This window comes from Barbus barbus, assembly GCF_936440315.1.
Source record: "Barbus barbus genome assembly, chromosome: 19".
Classification (NCBI taxonomy): domain Eukaryota; kingdom Metazoa; phylum Chordata; class Actinopteri; order Cypriniformes; family Cyprinidae; genus Barbus; species Barbus barbus.
This window is the reverse complement of record NC_136747.1, coordinates 10,638,655-10,664,031: the sequence shown is the minus strand read 5'-3', so window position 1 is coordinate 10,664,031 and position 25,377 is coordinate 10,638,655. Positions and strand designations below refer to the sequence as shown.

General features: G+C 34.9%; 1 protein-coding gene across 1 annotated transcript; it reads right to left on the bottom strand.

Annotated features, from left to right (window-relative positions):
• Nucleotides 1-62: 62 nt before the first annotated feature.
• On the bottom strand, nt 63-8,767 carry LOC306884997 (homeobox protein MOX-2-like; the record flags this gene model as incomplete). Its single annotated transcript, XM_079441303.1, has 3 exons — nt 63-1,478; nt 4,997-5,169; nt 8,278-8,767. The coding sequence occupies 3 exons, from the start codon at nt 8,765-8,767 to the stop codon at nt 1,257-1,259; spliced, it is 885 nt and encodes a 294-aa protein (XP_079297429.1). The 3' UTR covers nt 63-1,256.
• Between the last annotated feature and the right edge of the window lie 16,610 nt (nt 8,768-25,377).

Here is a 25,377-nt window from a genome sequence, read left to right as displayed (position 1 = left end):
TTGCTTTTTTCGTGAAATTGATTGAGCAGGTATGTTATGAAAAAAAAAGCTGAAACTGAAATACCTAACATTTGTTTATTTACAACGTAAATAAAAGATACAAACTATATCGTAAACTTGAACAGGAAAAAAGAAAGTAAAATACGGCATATGTAATGTTGCACTTATAAATTATAAACACTACCATACAAAAGTTTGAGCTCAGTAAGATTTTTCTTTTTTAATAAATTCATACTTTTTCTTTTTCAATGTTTCATTAAACTGATCACAAAAAAGAGAGTAAAGACTTTTATAATGTTACAAGAGATACTAAAAATGCAGCTTTGTCCTCACGGGAATAAATTACATTTTAAAATGTATATATAATAAAAAACAGTATTTTAAATTGTAATAATATGTCATAATATTACTGTCTTTACTGTATTTTTGATCAAATAAATGCAACCTTGGTGAGCATAAGAGACTTCTCTTAAAACATTAACAAAAATCTTACCAAACCCAATTTTTTGAAGTGTAGTGTAATGTTTTTTTAATGACTCCTTCAGTGATCATGGAACATTATTTGCTGTCCTGAAGTACACAAGCCTTTAGGCAAGTGAATGGATTCTTATAATAGTTAGATTTTTATTCTATAATCCTTCGAAATTAAATGTTTATCAGTATGCAATGTCATATTCAATCCGTTTCAATCCAAAGTACCCATATTGTAAAAAATTTGTCAGTCTAAAACGGTTTCATTATAATTCCTCACTTAATCAAAAATATAAGCTGCAATTAACGGCATCCTTTGTTTCTTTACAAACAGACTAAGATAATACTTATTCTGTGCTGTCACAGATTACATCAATGTGTTTTTAATTAAAGGTATTTTTATCAAAATCTGTATGTAAATACAGTAGCAAACAGTTAGGGCAAAAATTAAAACAGTGCAAAAATCCTCTCAAAGGCACTCGTGTGGAATGTTTACAACATTCAATCTTACATTTATTTACAATGTCAAAATCAGATGAAATGCATAGTCTCTTGAAAACTGTGGCCACCTTTGACTATTATTTAGACTACTCTTGAAAGTTCGGTGCCACTGGGGGCTGAGCTCTGGTTTGCAACCCTGTGAGCATCTGTTTCACAGACCAAAAACAAACCCTAACCACTCAGAATGAAATAACACAACACGGCACAGTACTAGTTGTTAACAGCCTTCGGAGTACCAACATAGTTGATTCCTGAGGAAATTGGCAGGTTCTGGAGTGCAGGCATCATAAATGTGCATGCTCAGAGCTCTGGTCGCTGTCGTGACTGTCGTCCTCATTGCTGGGCGAACCCATGGGATGGTGCAGTCCGACCATTGGGGAGAACTCAGAAGGCAAGAGAGTTCCTTTCTTTACGTTCACCAGTTCTTTCTCCCGCGCTGCGGCTCCCTGCTGCCCTCCCTTCACTCGCTTCCACTTCATCCGTCTGTTCTGGAACCACACCTTTACCTGCATGCAAGAGAAATACTGTTAAAGTCGTCATAAAGCAAACAGGATGGACCCTTTTATTTCAAATTTAAATTCAAGTAGGTAGAGTCAAAATGGAATGAAAAAAAATATGCAATTGTTCTTAGCCTCATTTTTAATAGTACATTTTATTTCTCAATATTAATTGCCCAAAAATGCTAATCACACACAGTGTTGTTATGGTATCATTGATATATTATTGTAGATTTTGTTAATATTTTAAATTAGATTTTAATTTTATGTAAAGATTTTAGTTAACTTTTTTTTAGTTCAAAACAATTTTGTTGTGTTTTTTTTTTTTTGGGGGGGGGGGGGGGGTTATTTAGTTTTAATTATTTTAGTACTTAAACTAAATAAAAAATCAGAAATGTTGCCTCTGCAATTAGCAGAAATACGTTTATTTTTATACATTATTTCTTTTTGTTAATCTTTATTTTATTTCAAATATTCAACATTTTAAGGGTTTTAGTTTTCGATAACAACCTCGCCCACAAAATGAGGTATTTCTAGAAATATTAGATTTGAAATTTGAATATAAAATGAAATGAGATTTTTATACAGTTCTAAATAAATTAACCATTTCATTGACTTAAGGGAAATGTATTTAATTAAACTAAATGATCATAATATTAAATACAATTTTATATATTTAGATATTTATTTGCATTTATTTATTAAACATCTTTATTTTAATTTATTATCTGAAAACTGTTTAATGGACATATCTTTGCTTCTGTATGGCAAAATTAAAATCTCCTGATTTGAACAATTACAGAAAAATATCTAATCAGTTGAGGTAAAAAAAATATTTTGCATATTTTACAGTAGGTAAAGAATTGAGTAATTTTGTTTTCCGCAACTTCAAGAGTCAATTCTTATATTTTGCTAAAATCTTCCCAACCCTGTATTATATTAAGTACACTTGTACGAATAATTATGAACAAATACATGTTGATTACCATCTATAATTCAAGAAAAACAAATGAATAAATAAGTGTTGTTTGCTCATTAGGAGACTAATTTTTGGCCAAGCTATTATACAATGTTTATGGGACTTTATTGGTCTCTTAGCAACACAGGCGTCCAAGATCTGCATCAGGGAAACTCAACGCCACTTTGTGGGAACGTGTGTTAGGGCGTGTGTTATGGCACTTTCCAGAAAGAGTTGTTTTGGCACGCAGACCCCCACTCTAAAACCACCATCACGCCCACTGTATCAGAACCCCCTTCATACTGCGTGCGTGTATCAGATCGGATGAGCGACAGATTTAAAGCTTTCTCCCAACGACTTCTGCCAACACAGCACTCAGATCCCACACGTATAGACCACATACGTAAACCAAGTAAAACACCTCATTTCATGAGCTTTATGGATCCTTCATATCTGCTTTTAATCGTTAAAGGAACTGTGGATCTGGTGGACTCTTGTGTTTGTCTTCTGGAGCAGATTTCTGGGAAGTTTGGTGGATCAGCGATATGATTGGCATTGGCTCTCTAGGCTATTTCCACCTGGTCAGTTATGTGCCGATGCAAAACTCCTGGTCGCCCATTGGCCCACGTTCTAGGTCCTGCCTTGACACTTTGCTCTGTATTTGTGTCTCCTCTGAGATGATCAAGCTGCTGCCTAAAACGGGTCGATCAGACCTGGACTGAGTGGCGGCACCTCACCCCCCTCCTCTGGCTTGACAGCGGGACTATTTCAGGCTGAGGGGGTTATTTTAGGAAGCGCAGAGCAGGTATTTTAGTGTGAGCTCTTAAATGAGTCGGCAGATTTCCTTACATGACAAAAACATTTAGATGAAGTGTGGAAACTATTTTGCAACTCTTTACACTAACATCTACAGGATTTATGGAACTGTGCTATTTCACATTACATTATTTCAAAACAACATGCAGTTTTATATGCACTCAAATGTGTGTATGTGGAATAAATATAAATACAGCGAAGGTGCACAGAAAGGGTTGATTTTCAGACTTTGTTGTGAAAGATTTGAGATCAACCCACGTCCACAGATTTATTGGATCTGTGCTGAGAGTCATTGGATAGGAAGCAATTGTGTGGAGGAGTAGGAAGAGAAAGGGGAATAAAACAAAAATGTAAATCCTAAGTGAGTTGCATATACTGTGCAGTAAAACTTCTTTTTAGGTCAAGACTCATCTGGAATGATCCTAAACTCTGGAATGAATGTGTGGGATGTGCGCGTCATTTTGAAGAAAGCACCAAAAATCAGTATCTACCGTAGATCAACAGTGAACTTCAACCATTGTCTAATTTTAAATATATTTAAAGAGTAATATGCAAGACTGGGGGCTAGTTTTTTACTCTGAGTAAATGTAAGCTATAAGGTCTTAAAAAGGTAGGCTATATAGAAGACGACTATATAAAATAGAAAAAATCTTCCATAATTATTCAACCCTTTTGTGACAATGTTCTCCAATAACAGGGCATGTTTTACAGTCTATTGGAGTAAGTTGTCACAATGGGGCCTGCAATTAAACAGCTACTATTTTTTTTGCAGTAAAGGATAAATAGTGAAACTGTGAAAATGAAAAATGGCAAATTCTGATATAAATACACAACAAAGAAAAATTAAGTAATTACTAGATTTAGATTAATACATTCTTTAAATTTTGGATAACACTTTATTTTAAGGACCAGTTCTCCCCATTAACTAGCATGCAAATTACTAGCATACTGGCTGTTTAAAGCACATATTAATGCCTTTTTCTGCATGATCATATTTTAGATCTCTTAATCCTTAAAATTTACTAACTAACTATTAATAAACAGCAAATTAGGAGTTTATCGACACAAAATTCATAGTTAATAGTTAGTTAATAGTGAGAATAGGACCTTTAAAAAAGTGTGACCAAAATGGGTTAAAAAACTTTTACTCTAAATGATATAGTAACTGAGAAACTGTACACCTTTGTGACTTCTAGCCCCTGTCTCTTTCATATGATTTTATTGCCACTATTTTGAAAGGTTTATATCATTGCAGTTAATTATCAGATAAGAAAATTGGAGTCCTCTGAATTAATGTAATATTCAATAAAAATGTGCTCGTGGGGACTCTGGTTCAAGTCCAGCCTGGATCATGTCCCGGAGCGGAGTAGGAGTTGTTGTCCCTCTCTCTCCCCGTCACTTTCCCTCTGTCTTATCTAATAAAAGTCATTCAAAAAAAAAAAAGAGAGAATCCCTCCCTCAATCAAACAAACTGACTCCTCGACACAGAGGTCTGTGTAAAAACGTCACTCATTTCTAATATAAAACATATTACTAGAGAGCTCATATTGAAATATTTTGAGATTTATATCAGTAAATGAGGTCATATTTAATTTGTTGAAAATAACTAATATTAAGCATTGCGTTTATCACTTTAAGTAAAGTCAGCCTTTATGCAAAGGCTTTTTTTACCCATCAAGCAAATACATTTTTTCAAGTGCCAGTGTTAGTGTCTGTTAGTAACATGTGAAAACAGGCTCAGCATTGAACGTACTTGTCTCTCTGTGAGGTCAAGGTTGACAGCGATTTCGTAACGTCTAAGCCGTGTCAGATAGTTGTGGTGTGTGAATTCTGATTCCAGTTCTCGAATCTGTTCCTTGGTGAAAGCTGTGCGCTCCTTCCTAGGTTTACTGCTCACGTCTGACTTATAGCTACCATCCTGGGAATCTGAAATGAAAAACAGATCACTTTCCAGCCGCTGTAAATGCACAGAAAAAGAGAAAGAAAAAAAACGTTAAGGGAACGCAAAAGGGTGAAAAAATAAGATTGTGTGATAAACTGCAGGGCTCTGAAATAAAATAAACGAACAAAACTAAGAATGAAAGCGGAACAATTTGGCCTGCCAATCACCCTTTATTATGGCGATATGGCTCTGGTGTTTTTAGCAGGCGGAGAAGGGCCAAAGAACGGAGCGCATGCTCTCAAATCTGGCCTGAATCAACAGGGCTTCGTTCACACTCTCCAACAATCAGATCAATTTACTCTTCATTTTCCACACATCTCTTTTAACAGAATACATGAAGCTTTCCTAGGGAACATTTCTGATTGGTCCAAAAATGATCAAATTGAATTGATTGAAGCTTGTTATGCAATATATATTTAGTTATAGTAAAAGATATAATGTTATGATTATGTGTCTATATTACTGAAAAAATATATATATCTGCCTATCCAAAATAGGAATATATAGGGCATAAAATCAGAGTTTGATTCCCTCATTTCATTAAACACTAAATTTAAAAACAAACATTTTTTGCTGCCTGAAGAGCTTCTTTTAAAGAAAAGGATGTAAATTCCAGGGCAAATAATTAATTTGTTTTCTATTTTATCAAGAATTTTATATATATATATTGCAATTGGATAAAGCAATTGTTATAAAGTACTTTATTTGGTATCATCTAAATTAATAATTATTATTTAATGTCACTAAATCAAGCTTGCATTAGGTTTTTTTCCAACAAAAAACTCAACTCAAGGGATTGATCAGTTAGAAATTGTTTTTTTTTAAAGGTAATAAAGTTACCACAGTGTATACATATGTGAATAGCAACCAATAACATTCTCATTACTACAGCATGGCTTATAATTTTATATACATTTTCTTTTAATATTTATAAACTAAACTACTGTGGGTTTGAATATCACATACAGCTTTTTATTTTATTTTCTTTGGTACCCTACTAATTTTCCAATGTCAAAATGTTGATTTTTATCATGTGAAATATTGAGAATGAACAGTGTAATGTAAAACAATCAGTTAAAATGCAGTTAATAGACAGAGAAACAACTCATTACAAAAAAACTTGAAAGGAAAATATGTTTCCAATGAATATCTTTTGGCTTGCCTTTCGGGGACGGGTGTGATTTAGATGTCGAATTTTTGGCTCCTTTGAAACTGGCATAAAAATACAACTGCTCTAGAAATTTTTACAGAACACAAGATTATGAGCTTTGAAACTCATATTTCATATCCAACATCACTTTTTGGAATAATCTATAATCTGTTCAGCCTATTGCTGCAACATCTCGATATGTGACACGGCTCTAAATGAAAACCACACTGGCTTTGATAACTGCCAACAGACTGGAGGAAATTGGATTTGGTATAAAGGCACATCAAGTGCCAACAGGAGCCTTCTGGAAATTTCTGCCACCATTGGGCCTATCCATCAGTATGCCATAAATTACAGGCACCTGGATGAAAAGCTACAGCATTTAGACCCCCTTCGTGGCATGACTAAACAGACAGAAAAATAATCTTAGATGTACAGTATAAGCTGGGGTAATTCAGTTCATCTACTGTAAAAAGTGGAAAAAGTGAACCAAATCTGTGACTTTTTTCCTGCAGACATTGTTTGCAATTCCACTTTACACGGCAAGATCTGTGTTCGTGCAAAAAAACTAAGTTGCTTTTTCTGCACCACAGTTTTAAAGACTGTATGTCAATGTCAAACCACTTAGATGACCAGGTGTGACATTTTCTATTGTTATTGAATTTTAAGGGTCACGTTTTATATAAAAATTCTCCAGATGCTGCTCTAACTGTTTTCCCCAGCCGTAAATGGTGCGTATGTGTTTGGGGTATCAAACGCACAGCTGCGGGCAGTGTGAGCATTTAACGGCGGCTTTCACCTGTGGTCTATTAAAGACCTGAGGGTAAATGCCAGAGTGACTTACACCTCTGAGACTGATGAGAGAGAGAAACAGGGCAGCCCCACAGCACCAGGCCCTGCCATTAAAACACTACTGTGCCGTGTCCAGCCAAGTCGGGATTCTGGTCCTGTTTTTCGTTCAGTCAACCTTTAATTTATTCTCATATCAGGAAGCATTCTCTCTTATAACTAAGAAATGTCAAGCTGCTTTTGACCATATTCATAATAACTGCTCAGTTTGATTTATTTGTTAAGTTTGCACGCTCACGGTTCATAGACGAATTAGAGCAGTTTGTGTGTGTGTGGATCTGATCTCAAAGTCAGATGTGTAAAAATCAGTCACTTTTCTGCTCATGTCTTTTCTAATAGACGATAGTTGTATTAAATTATTCTAAGTAGTATGTAGTTAAATACACACTGAAAACAATGGTGTAGGATTTACTTTGGTAAATTTACTTGCAGTTTCTGAGTAGAAATTGTTTCAAATTACAAAGAAATGACAAGTAACATGGAACTTTGAAGTAAAAAAACAGAAATAGTCTTTTCTTGGAAAATCAGTTTTTTGCAGTGCAGTACAAATAAAATCCATTTTTGTACATAAAGAACGTTTTTTGTTTAAAAGTGTCTTTATATGGACTAAACTGAATAAATAAAAAATCTTAAATGCTATTTGAAATTTACATTTTAAAATAAAGTTCTTTAATTCTCTGATAATTCTTTTCTTAGTTTAAATCATTTTATTTATGTCAAAATATAAAGGTACACTCATCTTAATATTTCTTAAAACATATCAAAATTAAATTCAAAATCCAGTCCAGATGACAGAAAATAGACAATAATACAACAAATATTACTAAAACCAATATATTTTTTCACTGATAAATAACACATAAATCGAATGTTGTATTGCTCAATAAAGTAAGTATTTTACTTGTGCAATTCTGAATAAATCTGATGAGTAATAAAAGAGACAATATTCAGTTCTCGAGTCACGGAAAACACTTTAATTATTTATGCTGTAATAACTGAAGACAAATAAAGATTAAAAAAATCAAATCAAGTTCACAATGCCTTTTCTACTGAACTCATATGAACATGGAATAAAACGCTTTGAGCTGCGTACCTGAACTGTCACTCTTCCCTTTGCTATTCCGTCGCTCCGGCTCAACAGGTGACATGGTCTGTCTCCCGTATTCTCCAGAAACACACGACACCCCAGAAGGGTCAATTCCAGAGAGTGTGGGGTTACCCGCGCACAGGCCCTGTGAGCCCGCTCCTCCTGTGCCGCACAGTTCTGGAGCCGCGGCGTCAGGGTGCGGCAGGCAGAGGCCGTGGCGCTCCCCGTCGATCGAGGGCATCTGCGGCACATGCCAGGAGGGCTGATGCTGCGAGAGGTGTGGATGCTGCGGAGCAGGGTGAACTCTGTGATGGGGTCCTCCGAAGCCGCCCTCCTCCCCCACGTAGCTGCAGGGCGGTGAGCGTCCCGGGAGGTCGGGGTAGGAGACGTGGTCGGAGCGGCCGTGCAGGGCCAGGGAGGACTGGGCGAATGCCGGGTGCAGGGCTTGGGACGGGGCATGCGGGCTCCGAAGGCATCCGAACAGAGAGTGATCCATGTTTCTTTAGTATCTACAAATCCACTTAACTCCGTGAGCAGGAAATCACACAGCCTCGCACCCGTGGCCACCGTAGTCCAGGCGAAAGGAAGAGGGAGCAGGCGGCGATGAAAGGCAAGGCCTCCGGTAATCCTGAGCATGCAGCCCCGTTGCCAGGCCGAGGGTAAACACACACAGCCTGCAAGAGGAAGCTCGGGTGACAGACGGGAGAGAGAGAGAGAGAGAGAAAGCAAGGGAGACTGAGCCGTCTGGGCCCGACTGGATACAGTACTTCTGGAGAAGTGGAGTTGGAGCGAGGGAACGAGGGAGGGGGGGGTTGAACGGAGGTGCTGGAGGAATGGATGTTATATATAGGGCGTAACATGAGAGGGAGGTTGGGTCGCAGGCTCCTCGCTACTGACCACATGCATACGATCTTCCTCCAGAACGGCAAGGTATAATAAATCTGAGGCCAGCCAACTAGTTCCGGGCTCGTGAAAACTGGGGTAAGATATTTTGGACCCAGGCTATCCGATCCCACGATCCCATCTTTTTCTAAGAAATGAGTTGCATAAGCAGCCAAAAAGTGAGCATGGAATGGATTGAAGGGGTTATGGGGGTCTTAGGGGTGGGATGGGGAATGGGGTGCTATCTGGTGTCTGTTTGTCTGCAAGTTTATCCATATTGCCAACATCATTCAGACTGTGAATAGGATCATTTTCAAATATAATAACTGCAAAAAATTACAGTAGTTGATATAACAGCTTAACTGCATGAGACACATTAAGTTTGCATTGCTAAAAATGGCTTATACTTTGGATAAAATCTGTTAAAAGGACAGTCATATACATTTTGAATTAAATTCATTAACAAGACTAATCAAATTTGATACTGACAGTCTGTCTACCCTGCAATATTTCAGAAGTATATAACCAATCCAAATGGCAAGCTGGACTTGCTGTTTCAGACACAAAACGAGAAGCAGATTTCTATAAATCTCTCTAGCAATAGATACGCTGGAGTGTTGCTGGTCACTCGTATTAAAAATATCCTTGAGAACACAGATGCTGTTCATTCTCATGTGTATTTCTCAGATGGAAAACCATAATTCTCTCCCAGAACGCTCCATGAAACTGAAGACTTATAAGAGCATTTTTGCCTGTCACAAATGTGTTTGGTTTTGAGGCATGAAAACTCATTTAATGACCTAAGATGACAGTACAGGAAAAGTACATTTTAATGAACATGTTACTGAAAACAAAAACAATTTTATTGACTTTATTCAGTTTTCATACTGCAAAAAATCAGAACAATCAAATGAATGTTATTGGTTGGAGGAGCCGTTCTTTTTTTTTTTTTCACTGTTTAATTTCACTTTATAGATTTCAACCACAATGAAATAACTCACAGCAATGCAGAGATCATAAAGGATCTTATTTTTTTATGTGGTGGAAACTTGCTGAAGAAAGTGTTGCTCGTGAATGCACTGTAATTACAAAAATGCTGGCAAAACGGGAAAAAAATGTTTAATCTCCTTTCAATGTCTAATAAGACTATTAAAATACAATCTTGTGGCAAGTTCATTGTTTATCATTTCAGAATAATTTTTTGCAACTCGTGTCCATGATTACTTAGCTGTACGTTTAATTAAAAATAAAAGCCATTGGAATTTTTCGGTGGATAAAAATAATTCTTTTATCCCAGTTTTATTGAATCCAGAACTCGCTTGGACTGGTAATTTAACACTTTTATGATCGGTGTAGCTCAGCTGGTGTAAAAATATAATAATAATAATAATAAATCAAATAAAAAGTAGTTGTAGACTTTCCACCCAGCAGTATTAACTTGAAAAGGCAACAGTATTTTAAACAACACAGACATTAGCAGTTCTGTTTTCAACCCCAACTTCATGATTCAATAACTTACGTTTTCCACCCGTGTTTTTTTCACATTTAGCGCTATATCTACATTTAGATGACTGTGGCGAACCGAACACGCACATGATCCTGAACCCAGAGAGGAAATTAGGTTCATTTCGAGGAGAAATGACTTTAGCAGACCACCATAATCCGATGTGGGTGTTGCTGCTCGGCTCAGAGTGACTGCTATGTCCAGTGGTCCTGTATTAAGCTTCAAAAGAAAATATAGTGTTTATTTAACAAATTAGGCCAATTAGTCGTTATGTAAAGTAATCTCCGAAAATGGCCCCTGGGTGCGTATTAATGTTCACATGGTTTGGGTTTTGCCTCAGACTCTGCGCCATGTCATTGCCCCCAGGCCTCTGAGCGGTTATGTGAGTCTGCTGTCTTTCGTTCCTTGCTCTTTCCCTCTCTGCGGGTCCAAGGCCTTAAGCCTCCATAATAGCTAACTGCTAATTTGACAGTTCCCCGAGGAAAGGGGATTTTCTGCAGGTGACTCCTCTCACCTGGTGGCCAATTGTCGAATGTGTGTGAGACACAAGGTAGAGCTTGTCTGACAGGCTAATGCTTATTAGATTTAGTTGGATTTTGAAGAGCCTGTCGGAGTCAATCAGACATGTGCGAGAGGAAACCCAGACAGATGATTGTTAAAATAGAGCGGCAATGCTTTCCGGGATTTTATTTTTGTTGTTTTGGAAGCTAATTGGGAGTTTGAGTGATAATATAGGAAACTTCTAGTGTTTTAATGTCATGTATTTTATAAAGTTATTTGTAGATTGCATCAGTTTGTCATTCTATACATTGTAATTTTCGTGTCACTCTGTTCGGTTCGTTTTAAAACACTTTCTATTTTTAAAAGGCCCCGTGATGTTCATTAGATGAGTGGAAAAGGAGCTCAGAGACGAAACTACTAACTCTGGTATCTGTTAATGCCAGACCTCAGACAGACATTTCCAATAGCATACTCTAAGCGGCTTTAGTGTATGTGTAATGTGCGCTGCTTTGTAATGAGAGGATGAAAGCAGTTGAAGGAGGAGGAAGTGATGCGTTTCATATTAACACACAAAGACTGAGAAAATATCGAGTGTTCAGAAATCCCTGCTTCACTTGAGTCACTTTATAAGAAACTGCGTAGGAACTATACTGCTATTAAAAATAAAAAATGCTGTCATCTGATCCAACAAAATCCATTCCTCAACGCTTTGATATTCTTTCTTATTCAACATTTGCTTGTTTGTGTGTATGACAATAATTTTATGTCAAAAATAAATACTATTACAGATAAAAGATTATTCAAAACCTACATGCATAAACTCAAAATTGATAAATTACCAAACAAATTGCAAATGTTGTTTCGCAAAAGAAAAAAGAAATCTTGAAATATTCACAGATATCAAATACATATGCAACTGAAAATGATTTTTAAATGTTCATTTAAATTAACATAAAAACACAAAACATGATAAAAACGTGATATGATTAAAAAATGTTATGGAATACTTTAAATAAAAAAAATAAATGCAGCTGGATTTACATGACAGAAAACTAAATTTTTTGAAAGTTGAATCCGGTATAACTTAAAAAAATGAAGTTGAAATTAAACCAATTTGATAATTTAATGAAATTTAAAAAAAAAACGTTGCCATTACTTATTACATCATTTTTTTTTTTTTTTTTTTACAGTGTACCATCTAATAATTTCACCAACCCATTTATTACGTTTTGATTTACCATTTAGTTACCGAACCTGTTACTGATGCATTTGCAATGGCCACTGTGCTACAACAATTACAATCTGAAATTAAAATTAAACATGAAAAAAAAAAAAAAAAAAACTTAAATGAAAAAAGTATCCAATCAGAGTTGATCTGAAACTCCCTGTGTTTTGAAGAGCCTGAAACACTCATAACAAGTGAGGGTATGCGTTTCCTCAGCCAGACTATCTGATTGAGCCTGTAGAGTCAATCGGTCTGCGCTCACGACACGAGCTGAGACTAATGCATTCCATGCAGAGCCTACACTTCTGCAATGCCTTTTAAAACTGAATTTGTTTCTGGTGGCCGCAGAGAAGGAATACTGGCATATGTTAGCAACTGAAAATGAAAAAATGAACCTCCAGTGCGACACATTGTACTAATATTAGAAATAATTCTGAAAAGTGAAGTTGACTTCTTATGATTTAATGGCTTCCCTTCTCCTATTAAATTCTTCATGCAATGGCCCAGATCCTAAACTAGATTTTACTTTGCCTATGGGTTTTGTATCACTATAACATTTTTTTTTCTTTTTCATCTCCAAACTTTTTAGTCACAGGACTGACTGACTATTTTCATACATATGACTTTAACAGGCGCAATCTCAGAATTTTCCTTGCTGGTATTCTGCTGCCATGACATCAATCTCAATTCAAGGTTATGTGCCTTGATCATTCTTGTTCATTACTAAAATCCAGCCACCAGGACTCTTTAACAAACCATGAAGGACACATTACCTCACTGCTCTTCTATGGGGAGTTTTCCTTAGAGATTTACTGATTTAGAAATACTGCTAACTGTGAAGGACAATCACTGTCACACTGCTGAGTATTAGGCCTGGGGCTGTTATGAATATTTTTGTTATAATTTGACATTCACTGAAAAAAAAAGAAAAAAAAATTAAAAGCACCTTTTTAGGTCCCTCAGCCAGCCTGGGGAATCTCTAGGCAGCCTTTAAATGTGCCACAAATACAATAAAAAAATCAATATATACACTACCAATCAAAAGTTTGCAGTCTGCAAAATTATTTGTATTTTTTTTAGGTCTTCTATGCTCACCAAGGCATTTATTTAATCAAAAAAATATTATTTCTATTTTTACTACTTACCATTACTACTATTCAACTGTTTTCTATTTGAATATATTTTAATATGTACTTTATTCCTGTGACTGTAAAGCTGAATTTTCAGCATCATTACTCCAGTCTTCAGTATGGAAGGTTTCCGCCACTGAATAAAACACTAAACAAGGTAACTGCGACTTTTTATCCCACAATTCTGACATTCTCGCAACTGCGAGTTTACATATTGCAATTTTTTTCCTCAGAATTGTGAGATATAAACTTGCAGTTGGGAGAAAATATTCTGAATTGTGAGATTTTAACTTGTAATTTTAATAAATATAGTTGCAATTCTGAGAAATAAAGTAGACTGCATGTTATAAAGTCAGAATTTCGAGGGGAAAAGTCAGAATTGTGAGATTTAAACTCGCAATTGTGAGAAAAAAGTCAGAATTTTGAGTTTATATCTTGCAATTCTGACTTTATAACTCGCAATTATGAGTTTATATATCAAAATTCAAAGAAAAAAGGTCAGAATTGTGAGATAAAAAGTCGCAATTACCTCGTTTTATTTTTTATTCCGTGACAAAAATGAGCTTCCACACTTCAGTTTCACATGATCCCTCAGAAATCATTCTAATCATTTGCTCAATAAACATTTCTTCTTTTTATATCAATTTTGAAAACAGTTGTGTTGGATAATATTTAGTAAACTCTGGAAACTGTCATACATTTTGATGAATATAAAGTTCAAAAGAACAGCATTTATCTGAAATAGAAATGTTTATAATGTTGTTAACATTATAAACATCTTCAATGCCACTTTTGATCATTTTCCATCCTTTGCTCACTAAAAATCTATTAATAAATCTATTAGATAAATTAAAAAAACAAACAATATTTCAAGCACCATATGTTTCCTTTATGGTGGGGTTACTGAAGCACAAATGCTGCCTCAAGCATCTTTTCATTTTTACTGTGCGGACCATGTAAATCGATGGGGAAACACTTTGCAGTCTCAGAAAATCCTTCAGCCTAGAACAAATTTCTAGTTCAACTATTATTTATAAATATTTAACAAAAACAAACTGTGTTTAAATGTTTCAAACCAGAACTCCAATGTCTTCCATGGAAATTGCTAATCTATTTGACACACTGACAAACCGAACATGTATCTCTAGTGAAAGAAACCTAGCAGAAGATACCGACAGATGCTTTCCTCATTCAGCAACAAGTGTTTACATGTTAAAGTTTGGAAAATCATGCCTTTTCAAACAGCGTACCAACATAGGCTAAACGCTTCATTCGTCCAGCTAATGACTGCTTGCATTTTTTTTTACCACATGTTCAGTTGTTCTGTAATCAGGCCGTAATTTACTATTTTAGCCCTCTGAGCACTAATTCTGTTGGAAGATTAAGTGTAAACATTATTTGCGGCTGGCACCATCCTGCTGCTGCAATGCTGGGGTCTGTAAATATGCGAGAGCTTAACAGAAAGCCGCAATCACATTGCTCTGAATACACCATTTTCTTTGCAAATGAGCCGTGTCACACCACCATGCCGTGTTTACGTGGAAAAGGGTTCACCTCTTGTGGTCTCTGATTAATCTGGAAGAAAAAAAAAAAAATGTAGCACACGCTCCATCTCTGTCTTTTTTATACTGTATACAAACAGTCTCTAGCTGCCAGTGCCTTCTCCATACTCTTTGTAAGAATCTTTCAACGCATATACAATCAGTTACAGACACAAACACACATACGTACACAGGATAAAGCTAGACTAACCTGATGATGTGTTTACATTACATAAATCTGGATAATTGAATAGGAGAAAATCTACATAATATTACCTATCACGTATGATGTTTTTAATGTCTGTAACGTCACACACGGTGTTGTTGTTTTGCCTGTAAATGAATCACTGTTTTAGAAAAAAATGAATCAAAGAGAAAAATGGTATATCTGCTTTGTTGTTATTTGCAGGATGTATAAATGCTCCTTTGGGAGTCTTTTGAGAGTCTTTTTTTTAATAAAAGACTCAAACTAAAAGTTGTTTTTTACTAATTGGTTGACTGAATGATTCAATGACTGAATTGTGGCATGAAAATAACATCGTACATCACTTCCCAGCTAACAGGGAACATTCTCACAACGTTCTGGCAGGGTTCTCTTTTTAAAAACGTAAAGAAACTGGACATTTTGAACATTCAGAAAACATTCAGAAATAACTTAATGGGTATTTAAAACATTCTTAGAACATATTTTAGTTGACTGGGTTAACGATAGTAGTATAACAACAATAGTATAAGAAGCGGAAAGTCAGTAAATTAATATAAATCGCCACTACTCAAAGACAGATATATTTTTTAACAAGAAAAATGGCATTATTTTTCATACAGGTTATAAAAAATAAAAATAAAAATAAATAAATAAATGAATGAATAAATAAATAAAGTTTAAAAAAACAAACAAACAAAAAAACGAATCATCTGAAAATGGCCTGTTTTTTTTGCCAGTTGTGTAATAAATACAGATACAGATTCAGATATTGGCTTCATTTGTTGCATATACACACACACACACACACACACACACACATTTTATATGCCTAAGCATCTAAATGGAAAATATAGAAATTATAATCCAGAAAAGAATATCTCGATGATTCAGAAACCCCTCGCTGGCCCCTCCATGTCAGAACATGTTTTTCATGCATAGACTGAGGGCTAGATTTTATTACAAATTTAATGAGACATTTGATTCATGTGCCGTGAGAGAAGTATAGTTGTCTTGAGCCTTTCTGTCTCAAATATTCCAAAAAATATGTTTATAATTATGAATAAGGTTTCCTTTAATATTATAATCCAAAACATCATAAATGTTCTGAATTGCTTGAGCTCTAGAATTGCACCCAGACTGCAGCTCTAGGTTGCACAGCACCACCAAAGCCATTCATTTTCCCAGACTGCAAGTATTAAATTCATGAATGACATGATGCCTTAATGATCCAGTGAGCCTCAACCAACAGAGCAACCAATCAGAAACACAACACAACAAACTGTTTTGTCACTGATAATGTGTGAGGAGAGCAACGACAAGCCAATGTAATTTTCCCCATAATCAAGTCCATGTCTACAAATAGATCTCAGTGCCTAAATGTATCAGGTTTATGCGACCACAATTCCCCATGCTTTTTATTCTTGGATAAATCCAAAGCATGGCTGTGTAAGTTTGCTTACTGGAATACTTTCCAGTTAAGGATTTGACACTCAGGGCTGTATTTGTTGTGCAGTAACTTTGTAAACTGTTAAATGCAGAACAAACATATAATTTGTTGAGCAAGTATATACAATTTGCACTGAATTTCATTCCATAGAGATATAATTAAAACCATGAGGGATGTTATGAAAAACACTCAGACAAAGCTGTAGAATTTGGGTTTAGTCTAACAACCAATACTGCTTTACACTTTTTCAGAGCTGGAGTTAATATCAGAACAAACCAATCTCTGGCCCCATGATGTATTCACAGTTCAGTCTTACTCCTCCATCCCACAATCCCACTTTCTGGTCCATGGATGGTGGAAGCAGTAAAAACCTGACTGCAGTTCTTGCTAAATACTGCTGCAGTGCTGTTATTTGCCTCCTACAGAAACCCACAGTCAGTACGCTTTCAAAAGGTACTAATATGTACCATTTAGGGGTAAATAATTTAGCTTTTGTACCTTTGTATCTTATACTGCCCTAGCTTTGTACCTATTTCTGAAAATTTAGTTCTGTATTTTTTTCTAAAATTATGTTAAATGTGTTAACATATTCTCAAACCAGAGATCAGTTTCTCTGAGAGTCATCATGCAAGCGAGTGAACGTGCCAAACAAGTAACATAAACAAACTGGTAATTTATCTGGCTAGAGAGTTAGCTCGCACAATGTGCACAAACACAACAATGTCAAAGCATTTCTGTATAGGGGATTTATTCACATGCACTGTCTGTAAGCACCTGATTCACTAAAGGAATCTGGCAACAATTTGAACAAATCCTCAGTATACAGACTGTTCTAGATGCTCAGTTGAGGTGGATACAGCAGACAACAAAATCTGTATACTCTGATCATTTGTGACTGCAAACGTCAAACACAGCCATTTGCACAAAAAGGAGGTGTGTTTGCACGGAAAAGAATCACAACTAAACCAGTGCAAACAAGCATATAGTTAAACTGGTCTGCAGATAGTCAGTGAATAAGACAGATTTTGAGCTGACATAATATGCTGTAAAGTGGCAAAAGAGTTTAAATAATTTGCCCTATGACAGTTTACACTAGCCCTGAAAGTTTGGAATACTTACGATTTTTACATTTTAAAAAGTCTTATATGCTCACCAAGGCTGCTTTATTTATTTATTTAAAAATACAGTAAAAACAGTAATATTGAGAGAGTATAACAATTTAAAATTGCTGTTTTGGATTTAAAAAGTCTTATATGCTCACCAAGGCTGCTTTATTTATTTATTTATTTAAAAAACAGTAAAAAATAGTAATATTGAGAGAGTATAACAATTTAAAATAGCTATTTTGGATTTAAATATTTTAAAATGTAATTTATCGTAATGTCAAAACTGAATTTTTAGCATCATTGCTCCAGTATTCAGTGATCTTTTAAAAATCATCCTAATATGCTGATTTGATGCTCAATTATTATTGATGGCTAATTATTAATAATGGTTCTTGTTATTATCAATGCTGTAAGCACTTTTTGCTATGGTGGCTGAGAGAGCTCAACACGCTGCAACTTCAGAAAACACATGCAAATAGAAAAAGCACCAGCAAATCAAGACAACATCTTCATTAGTTTGACAGCAGGTGCTGCAAATGCTCACAACACAAACAAATAAAGAAACCCACTGCAAATGCTCACAACACAACCAAATAAAGAATTTTATTTGCAGCACGTTTCTTTATTTGTTTGTGTTGTGAGCATTTGCAGAGTGTGTGTTGTCAAACTGATGAAGCTGTTTTCTTAATTTGCAGTGCGTTTCTTTATTTGGTTGTGTTGTGAGCATTTGCAGTGCGTGCATTGTAAAATTGACAAAGTTTTTTTCTTCATTTGCAAGTGTTTTTCTACACTCTTAAAAATAAAGGTGCTTCACGATGCCATAGAAGAACCTTTTTGTCTAAAATTTGTCTAAAACCTTTAACATCTGAAGAACCTTTCTGTTTCACAAAAGGTTCTTTATGGTGAAAGAAGGTTCTTCAGATTATAAAAAGGTAAGAAAGAGATGGTTCTTTAAAGAACCTTTGACTGAATGGTTCTTTGTGGAACCAAAAATGGTTCTTCTATGGCATCACTTGAAGAAGCTTTTGAAGCACCTTTATTTTTAAGAGTGTATTTGCAGCACGTTGAGCTCTATTGGCCACAGTATTTTCACTTTTTATCAATCTCATAAATTCAACTTTTGATAGCGCATAACAGTTTCCATAAAAATATAAAAGATAAGCTGCAAAACAGTTTTCAAAATTGATAATAATAAGAAATGTTTCTTGAACAGCAAATCAGCATATTGGAATGATTTCTGTAGGAAACTTCTAAACCTTAATTATTTCTTAAGGCCATCAGTGTAAATGCAAATTCTTTTAGATTTTATTTTATTCATATTCAGACCATTTGGTTTAGGGGCAGACGTGTTACAGAAGACCGTTTTTCCTGTGACACGATCAGAATAGATTCACACATGAAGACACACACACACACACACACACTGATACACTCCTTATTTCCGCCTACATATCCTTAAATTTCTCCACAGCTTTCTCTCTTGGCTCCTCTCTCTCTTTCTCTCTGTCTATTTCTCACTCTTCATGCTGTGGTAAATCTGGGAGACCTTAGGCCTATTAGAAGCTTACTTATGTCCCTCAACGGGCCTCTTTACCCAGTCTGTAATTAGACCTGGCCATACACACACACACACAGAGTGAAGCCAACTTCATATATTCAAATGTACCTCAAATCAGGATATGACATCAGTGTTGGTTAGAAAAAAAACCCTCAACCAAGTAAAGCATTTCTGTGATGTAGACGAGAACTAATTTTGAGCCTATAAATTTATTGTTCACTTCCCATCCCAGATATGTGTGGTGTAGCACACAGCCTTGACCAGTTGCCCACTGGCACGACAAGGTCAGCCTACCATTAATCAACACTGCAGACCGGCAGTTAGACATCCATTAACGATACCGTGGATTATAATCTAGAAGCTTGGTCAAGGTCAGGATTGCGGGTATAATTAGCAGTGTGATTCATTGTGAACTGGGCTAGAAAGGTGGGCATGGCCAGCTGAAAAACTAGAAATAAAAGGTGATTTACAGAAGATCTATCTAAACTGAAACATCCTGTGGCAGTGAAATCTCTCAGAAACACACTGTAATCTGTTCTTGGAATGCCATTCATATCGAGAGTTGCCTCAAATCCATACGAATGATGTTGTGGATTTGCAGCATATTCTTATTAAATAAACTGCATTGGTGTTTGAGCTGTTTTGGTCCATTTTGTCTCATACTCCTCATTAATGGAGTCAAATAAATAAAACTTCCCATTTTACTGTCAGTAAACGTTTACATGCAAAAATTTAATTTAAAATAAAATAATGTGAATTAAAATAAACAAATTAAATACAGAAAAAACACTAATATCATGAAATAATATTGCAATTGCTAACATTGGTTTCCTATTTAAATATATTTTTAAATATAATCTATTTCTGTTACACAGCGCTGAATTTTCATCAGCCATTACTCCATTACAGCCATTACTTTTTTAGCCTTTGATACTTTTTTCTTTGATTCTCTGATTAATAAAAAGATAAAAAGAACAGCATTTAAGTCTTTATTATCACTATTTATCCATTTAACACATCCTTGCTGAATAAAAGTATTAATTTCTTTAAAAAAAAAAGAAATAATTTACTGACACCAAACTTTTGAAAAGTAGTTTATATTGTACAAATAAATTATATTTCGAATAAACACTGTTCTTTTCAACTTTTTTATTGATCAAAGAATCCTGAAAAAAAAACAAGTCCCAAAAAATATTAAGCTACACAACTGTTTCTAACATTGACTATAAATCAGCATATTAGTATGATTTCTGAATAATCACGTGACACTGAAGAGTGGAGTAATGATGCTGAAAATTCTGCCTTGTTTCACATGAATCAATTATATTTTTTAAGTATATTTAAAAATGTAAAACTGTCATTTTAAATTGCAACAATATTTCACAAAATTGCAGGGGGGTTTCTGTCAAATAGATACATCCTTGATGAGCATAAGAAACATTAAATATCTTAATGATCCCACAGTAGTTATGTGTGTGTGTGTATATATAAAATACACTTAAAAATAATGACAAAAATGACACTACGACAAATGCAATAAATTACTTTAGATATTAAATATTTAAATTTGCTCAGTTAATGCCAAAGCAAATATTATAATGTGTTGTTCCATTACCAAACTGTACTGTTTAACATATGAATATTGTTTTCTAATTTAAGAGTTCATATTTTAAGATTATTTTTAATTAAATACTTCATATTCATTCTGAACTGACAACATGAACCACAATATTTAAACATTTACACTTTCATACAAGTTTTTGTTTTTACAAAATGACTAATTGATAAATAAATTTGAATGACCTTGAATGTCATACTCTGAGCTAGAAAACACTTATACACTTGTATGTTTAGATTGCCATCTGCCGTTTAAACGGAGTACTGCACAAGGCTGAAACACGTTGCAATAACTAAATATGACGCCAGGTGTCACCCTTATGATACGACTCAAACTCTTTGGGCCACCTTTGAGGATTTGAACTGAAAACAGCACAGTTAACTAAGAAAAAAAATAACATGGGGACAGCTGTTTCCTCATGGCCTTGAATCAGGCTGTGCACAATAATATGCAAGCTTTCTTCCTCAAACAGGTGTGGAAATATTTACATTTTGAGTTTTTGCTCTGAAACTAATGAGAGTTTAAGTTCTTACTATTGTAGTTTACTACCCTCTCATGAGGTGCAAATCAGTTTGCCAACATCCAGAAAACTTTTGATTGAAATTACTTAATGTGCCGCACATTGTGGCCACCGATTGGCTCAAAGGATAAATGAACCTACATTCACTCCATGTTGCATAATCATTTGTTTGAAAGTTTTCCATTTTTAAAACCTCTGATGTTCATTAATAAACTGAAACCCAAGCAGGGCTAATGTATTTGGGTCATTAAGTAGATAAAAAAATGAAATAAAAATAAACAAACTAAAAATATATTAAAAAATGTGCTATATCCTACTTGTTTTTTTTTTGTTTTTTTACCTTACTAATATTAGTAAAATGAATGATAATGTAGAACAATATCCAGCATTATTAAAATAAACACATTTTCTGGTTTGGTGTTGATGAAGGGGTGCTTGATCTTTACTGATGGGTCCGTGAGGAAACCCTGTACTAATGGATTGCACTATTCACTTATAAGAGATCATCATTTGTTTGGGTTATTAGACAAATTCACACTAAACTGTTCCAGGGAATTTAAATAGCCCTGGTAAACAACACTAAAAAGCATCCAATGACTGTAGAAACACCCAGTGTGCGCACCTGCTATTGCTCGCACTTGTGAAATTATTCCAAATGTTTGTGCAAAATGGTCTTTAGTTGCTAGGAGACATGTATACATAATTACATTAATTACATAGCAACAAACGATCTTTTCGCAGTTCTGCTTTGATATAACTGATGGTACATATGAACATATCAGCACCGAATAGAAATATCAGACACATTATTTGTATGCCAATTAGGTTTGGCTTCCACTTATGTGCACATTACAAATGGATGGGAAATTTTATATGCTTTTTTATCCATATATGTATCCACTTCATATGCTTTTTATCCATCCATTCCTTCAAACCAATGGAAAACTACCCAGGGGGCTGTGCTATCTAGTATTAATACTATTAATACTAATACTAAGGATTAAATGGTTATATTTAAGGGGCCGGTTAGGGCTGCACAACATGTTAATACTGCTAGAAATGTAAGGGAATGTTTATTAAATGGCTCCATCACACTTGAGGTGTTGACAGTAACCATGACGGTTTTAAGGGTCTGTCTGGCAATGATAACATTGCCTTCTTATTTTATATAGCCTTACATATAAGGATTGGAAGTGGATTTGTATCTGACGCGACCTTTGATATTAGTGACTGAGGTTGGTTAGAGCTGGCATGCTTTTTATTTTGGCGTCATTGTGTTTTTACACAGAATTTTGTGAAGTCATAGTCTTAACCCGGCTGTATAAAGAAACCCTGAGGAATAAACAAAGTGGGACAACCACACACAAACTCGCTGGGGTACATAGGCACAATGCAAAACAAGTATGGGCATTGCTTTGCCAGAAAATTTTACCAATTTATTTTGGAAAGACAGTATGCATTTCTTTTCAGCAAAACAATGGAAAACACAATCAACAATAATCAGCTGATTGGAGTAGATAAACAGAATTTAGCAATGCATACACAAAATGTTCCACTCTATGAAGACGGGAATGGACCTCACAAAACGGCAACAAGCTCTGACCAAGACTAGCAATTAACAAACAACACACATCGCCGTCTTTATCCTGGCATCAGGACTGAGCATGCTCAGAAAGCACTGACATATTCATTGGCTTTGAACTTCAAGCACACCGTGAAGATCTAAAAGACAGATAATTATAACACGCTCTGAATGGAAGGCTTTTAATGTCAGAGATTTATTTATTTTCCACTTACTGTATCCGAAAAGACACAGACATGCTTGTTTCAAGTATGAGGTGTTATTATACTCAATTTGATTGGGGAAAAAATGGTTTGAGTTGTAAAGGACTACCCAAATTATTGCATTAAACAACAAGTACTATTAGATAAAACTAAACAGGAACAAACGGTGGCAGTTCAATTGTGTTTATTTTATTTTTTACCCATGTTAAAAAGTATACATTATTTTTAAAAAGTGTAATTATTAGGGAATTATTATAATAGAACATATACTTGAGTGCAGACTGAATGTATCGTTATCAGACACTTACTTGCATGTTAAATGCAACTGAATGAAAATGTACTTTAATTTATATTAAATGCAATTAGCTTTATATAATTCTTTATTGTATTTTAGAAGTACTTCTATTGCCTGAAATACGGTTCAAATTTATTGGCGAATGTACTGACAAGCATTTGTTTAAACCAAAATATACTTTAATTTCTGCTGAAACTTGCGTGTCTTTTTTATATTATATTTGTAGTAACATTTGTGATGAAGCTGCAATTCAGACCATTTTAAATATATTAACTTTAAATGTAATATTTAATAACATTTAAAATTATGATGAAGTACTTTACATGTGCTTTAGTACATCAAAATAAGTGTACTTTTTAAAGCATGACAAAAGATTATTAAAACTATGATTTACTTTAAAGTAAAACTTTTAATTTGACTTTTTTTTAAAGTATAATTTTTAAATTGTACTTAATTGTGGTCATAAAAGTGTATTCTCTATTTAAGTACACATAAATGGCCTTTTATTTTATCAAAATATTTTATCTTCAAGTACAGTTTTTACTTTTAAGATTTGAAGTATATTGCAAGTGCACATTCAATACAATTAAGCATATTTCCTTTATTTTTACCATAGAAGAGCAACATTCAGCAAGCAGGTGTCTGGGAAAAAATAAATAAATAATAATAATTCTATGGAAAATTTTTAAATAACAGTCAAAACTGTCAGATCATAACTGCCCATCCCCTTTTTTGTATGAGTTGTTTTAACAGTATTGCAACCAGATGGTTGCCAAACTTTATTAAGAATAAATGCTCTTGACATGAACATTTGAAAATGATCAATATGATTTACAATTTTTTAGTGCAAAGTGATTTAATGTTCTCAAAGAAACAGAGAAAAAAAAATCATCAATGAGATCACTTACACTTTAAGATAAAAAGGAAAAAAGATCAGCCAAAGTGTCCTTGCCAATCTCTTCTCATCTGCTTCCAGGAGAGCAGTGGACCAAGACAGAAATCCTATCCATGACCTCTGTGGGTGGCCACAGCACTTGACAAGGGGAGATCCGGCCAGGTGATCACATAGTGGTCATAAAGTGTGTACCAAACACACACAAACACAATCCCTGCGAAATCAAACACTTATTTGCAGATCTATCAGTTAACGATTTGTCTTCAGAATGATTCAAAATGCTTTCCAAAGATTTCCTAATCGTAAAGTTTGGAAATGATTAACCTCCCAGCCCATGATATGTGCTGAGAGCATTTAAAAAGCACATTTCATCTTAACAACTATGCTTCTGTGGACTACGTTTCATTCAAATCTTTCAAATAATGTAGGCCGGATCTGATTCTATAGGACAATATATGGTTTGGCTTTGAAATAACACATACTGTGAATCCTTAAATCCATTTATAAAACACTTTAATGAAGTGTTGAGCTTCACTGCTATGTAAACCACATGAGAGGTCACTGGGGGCAGCTTTAGTCTCTGTCTGGGTCTTTTCAGTGTGGATAGCAAGGTTGGGTGAGGTGAGTGGGTCAGTTGACCTCAGATCCGTCTGTAACCAGAGACTCTTCTAACAGATCAGGTTTAAGGTGTTTTACCTTAACCGTTTGACCAGCTGGAAGTGTCGGGCATGTAAACATCACAGCTTTTCATTTCACGGTTCAAAGAGTTCAATATCTCTTCAAAAAGGCCTTGTTTACACCTGGTATATAGATCTGTGCTCAGCCAAGACACATCACTGTTTACACCTGGTTGTAACATGCATCTCCTGTGACCACTTGTGATCAAATTTCTAG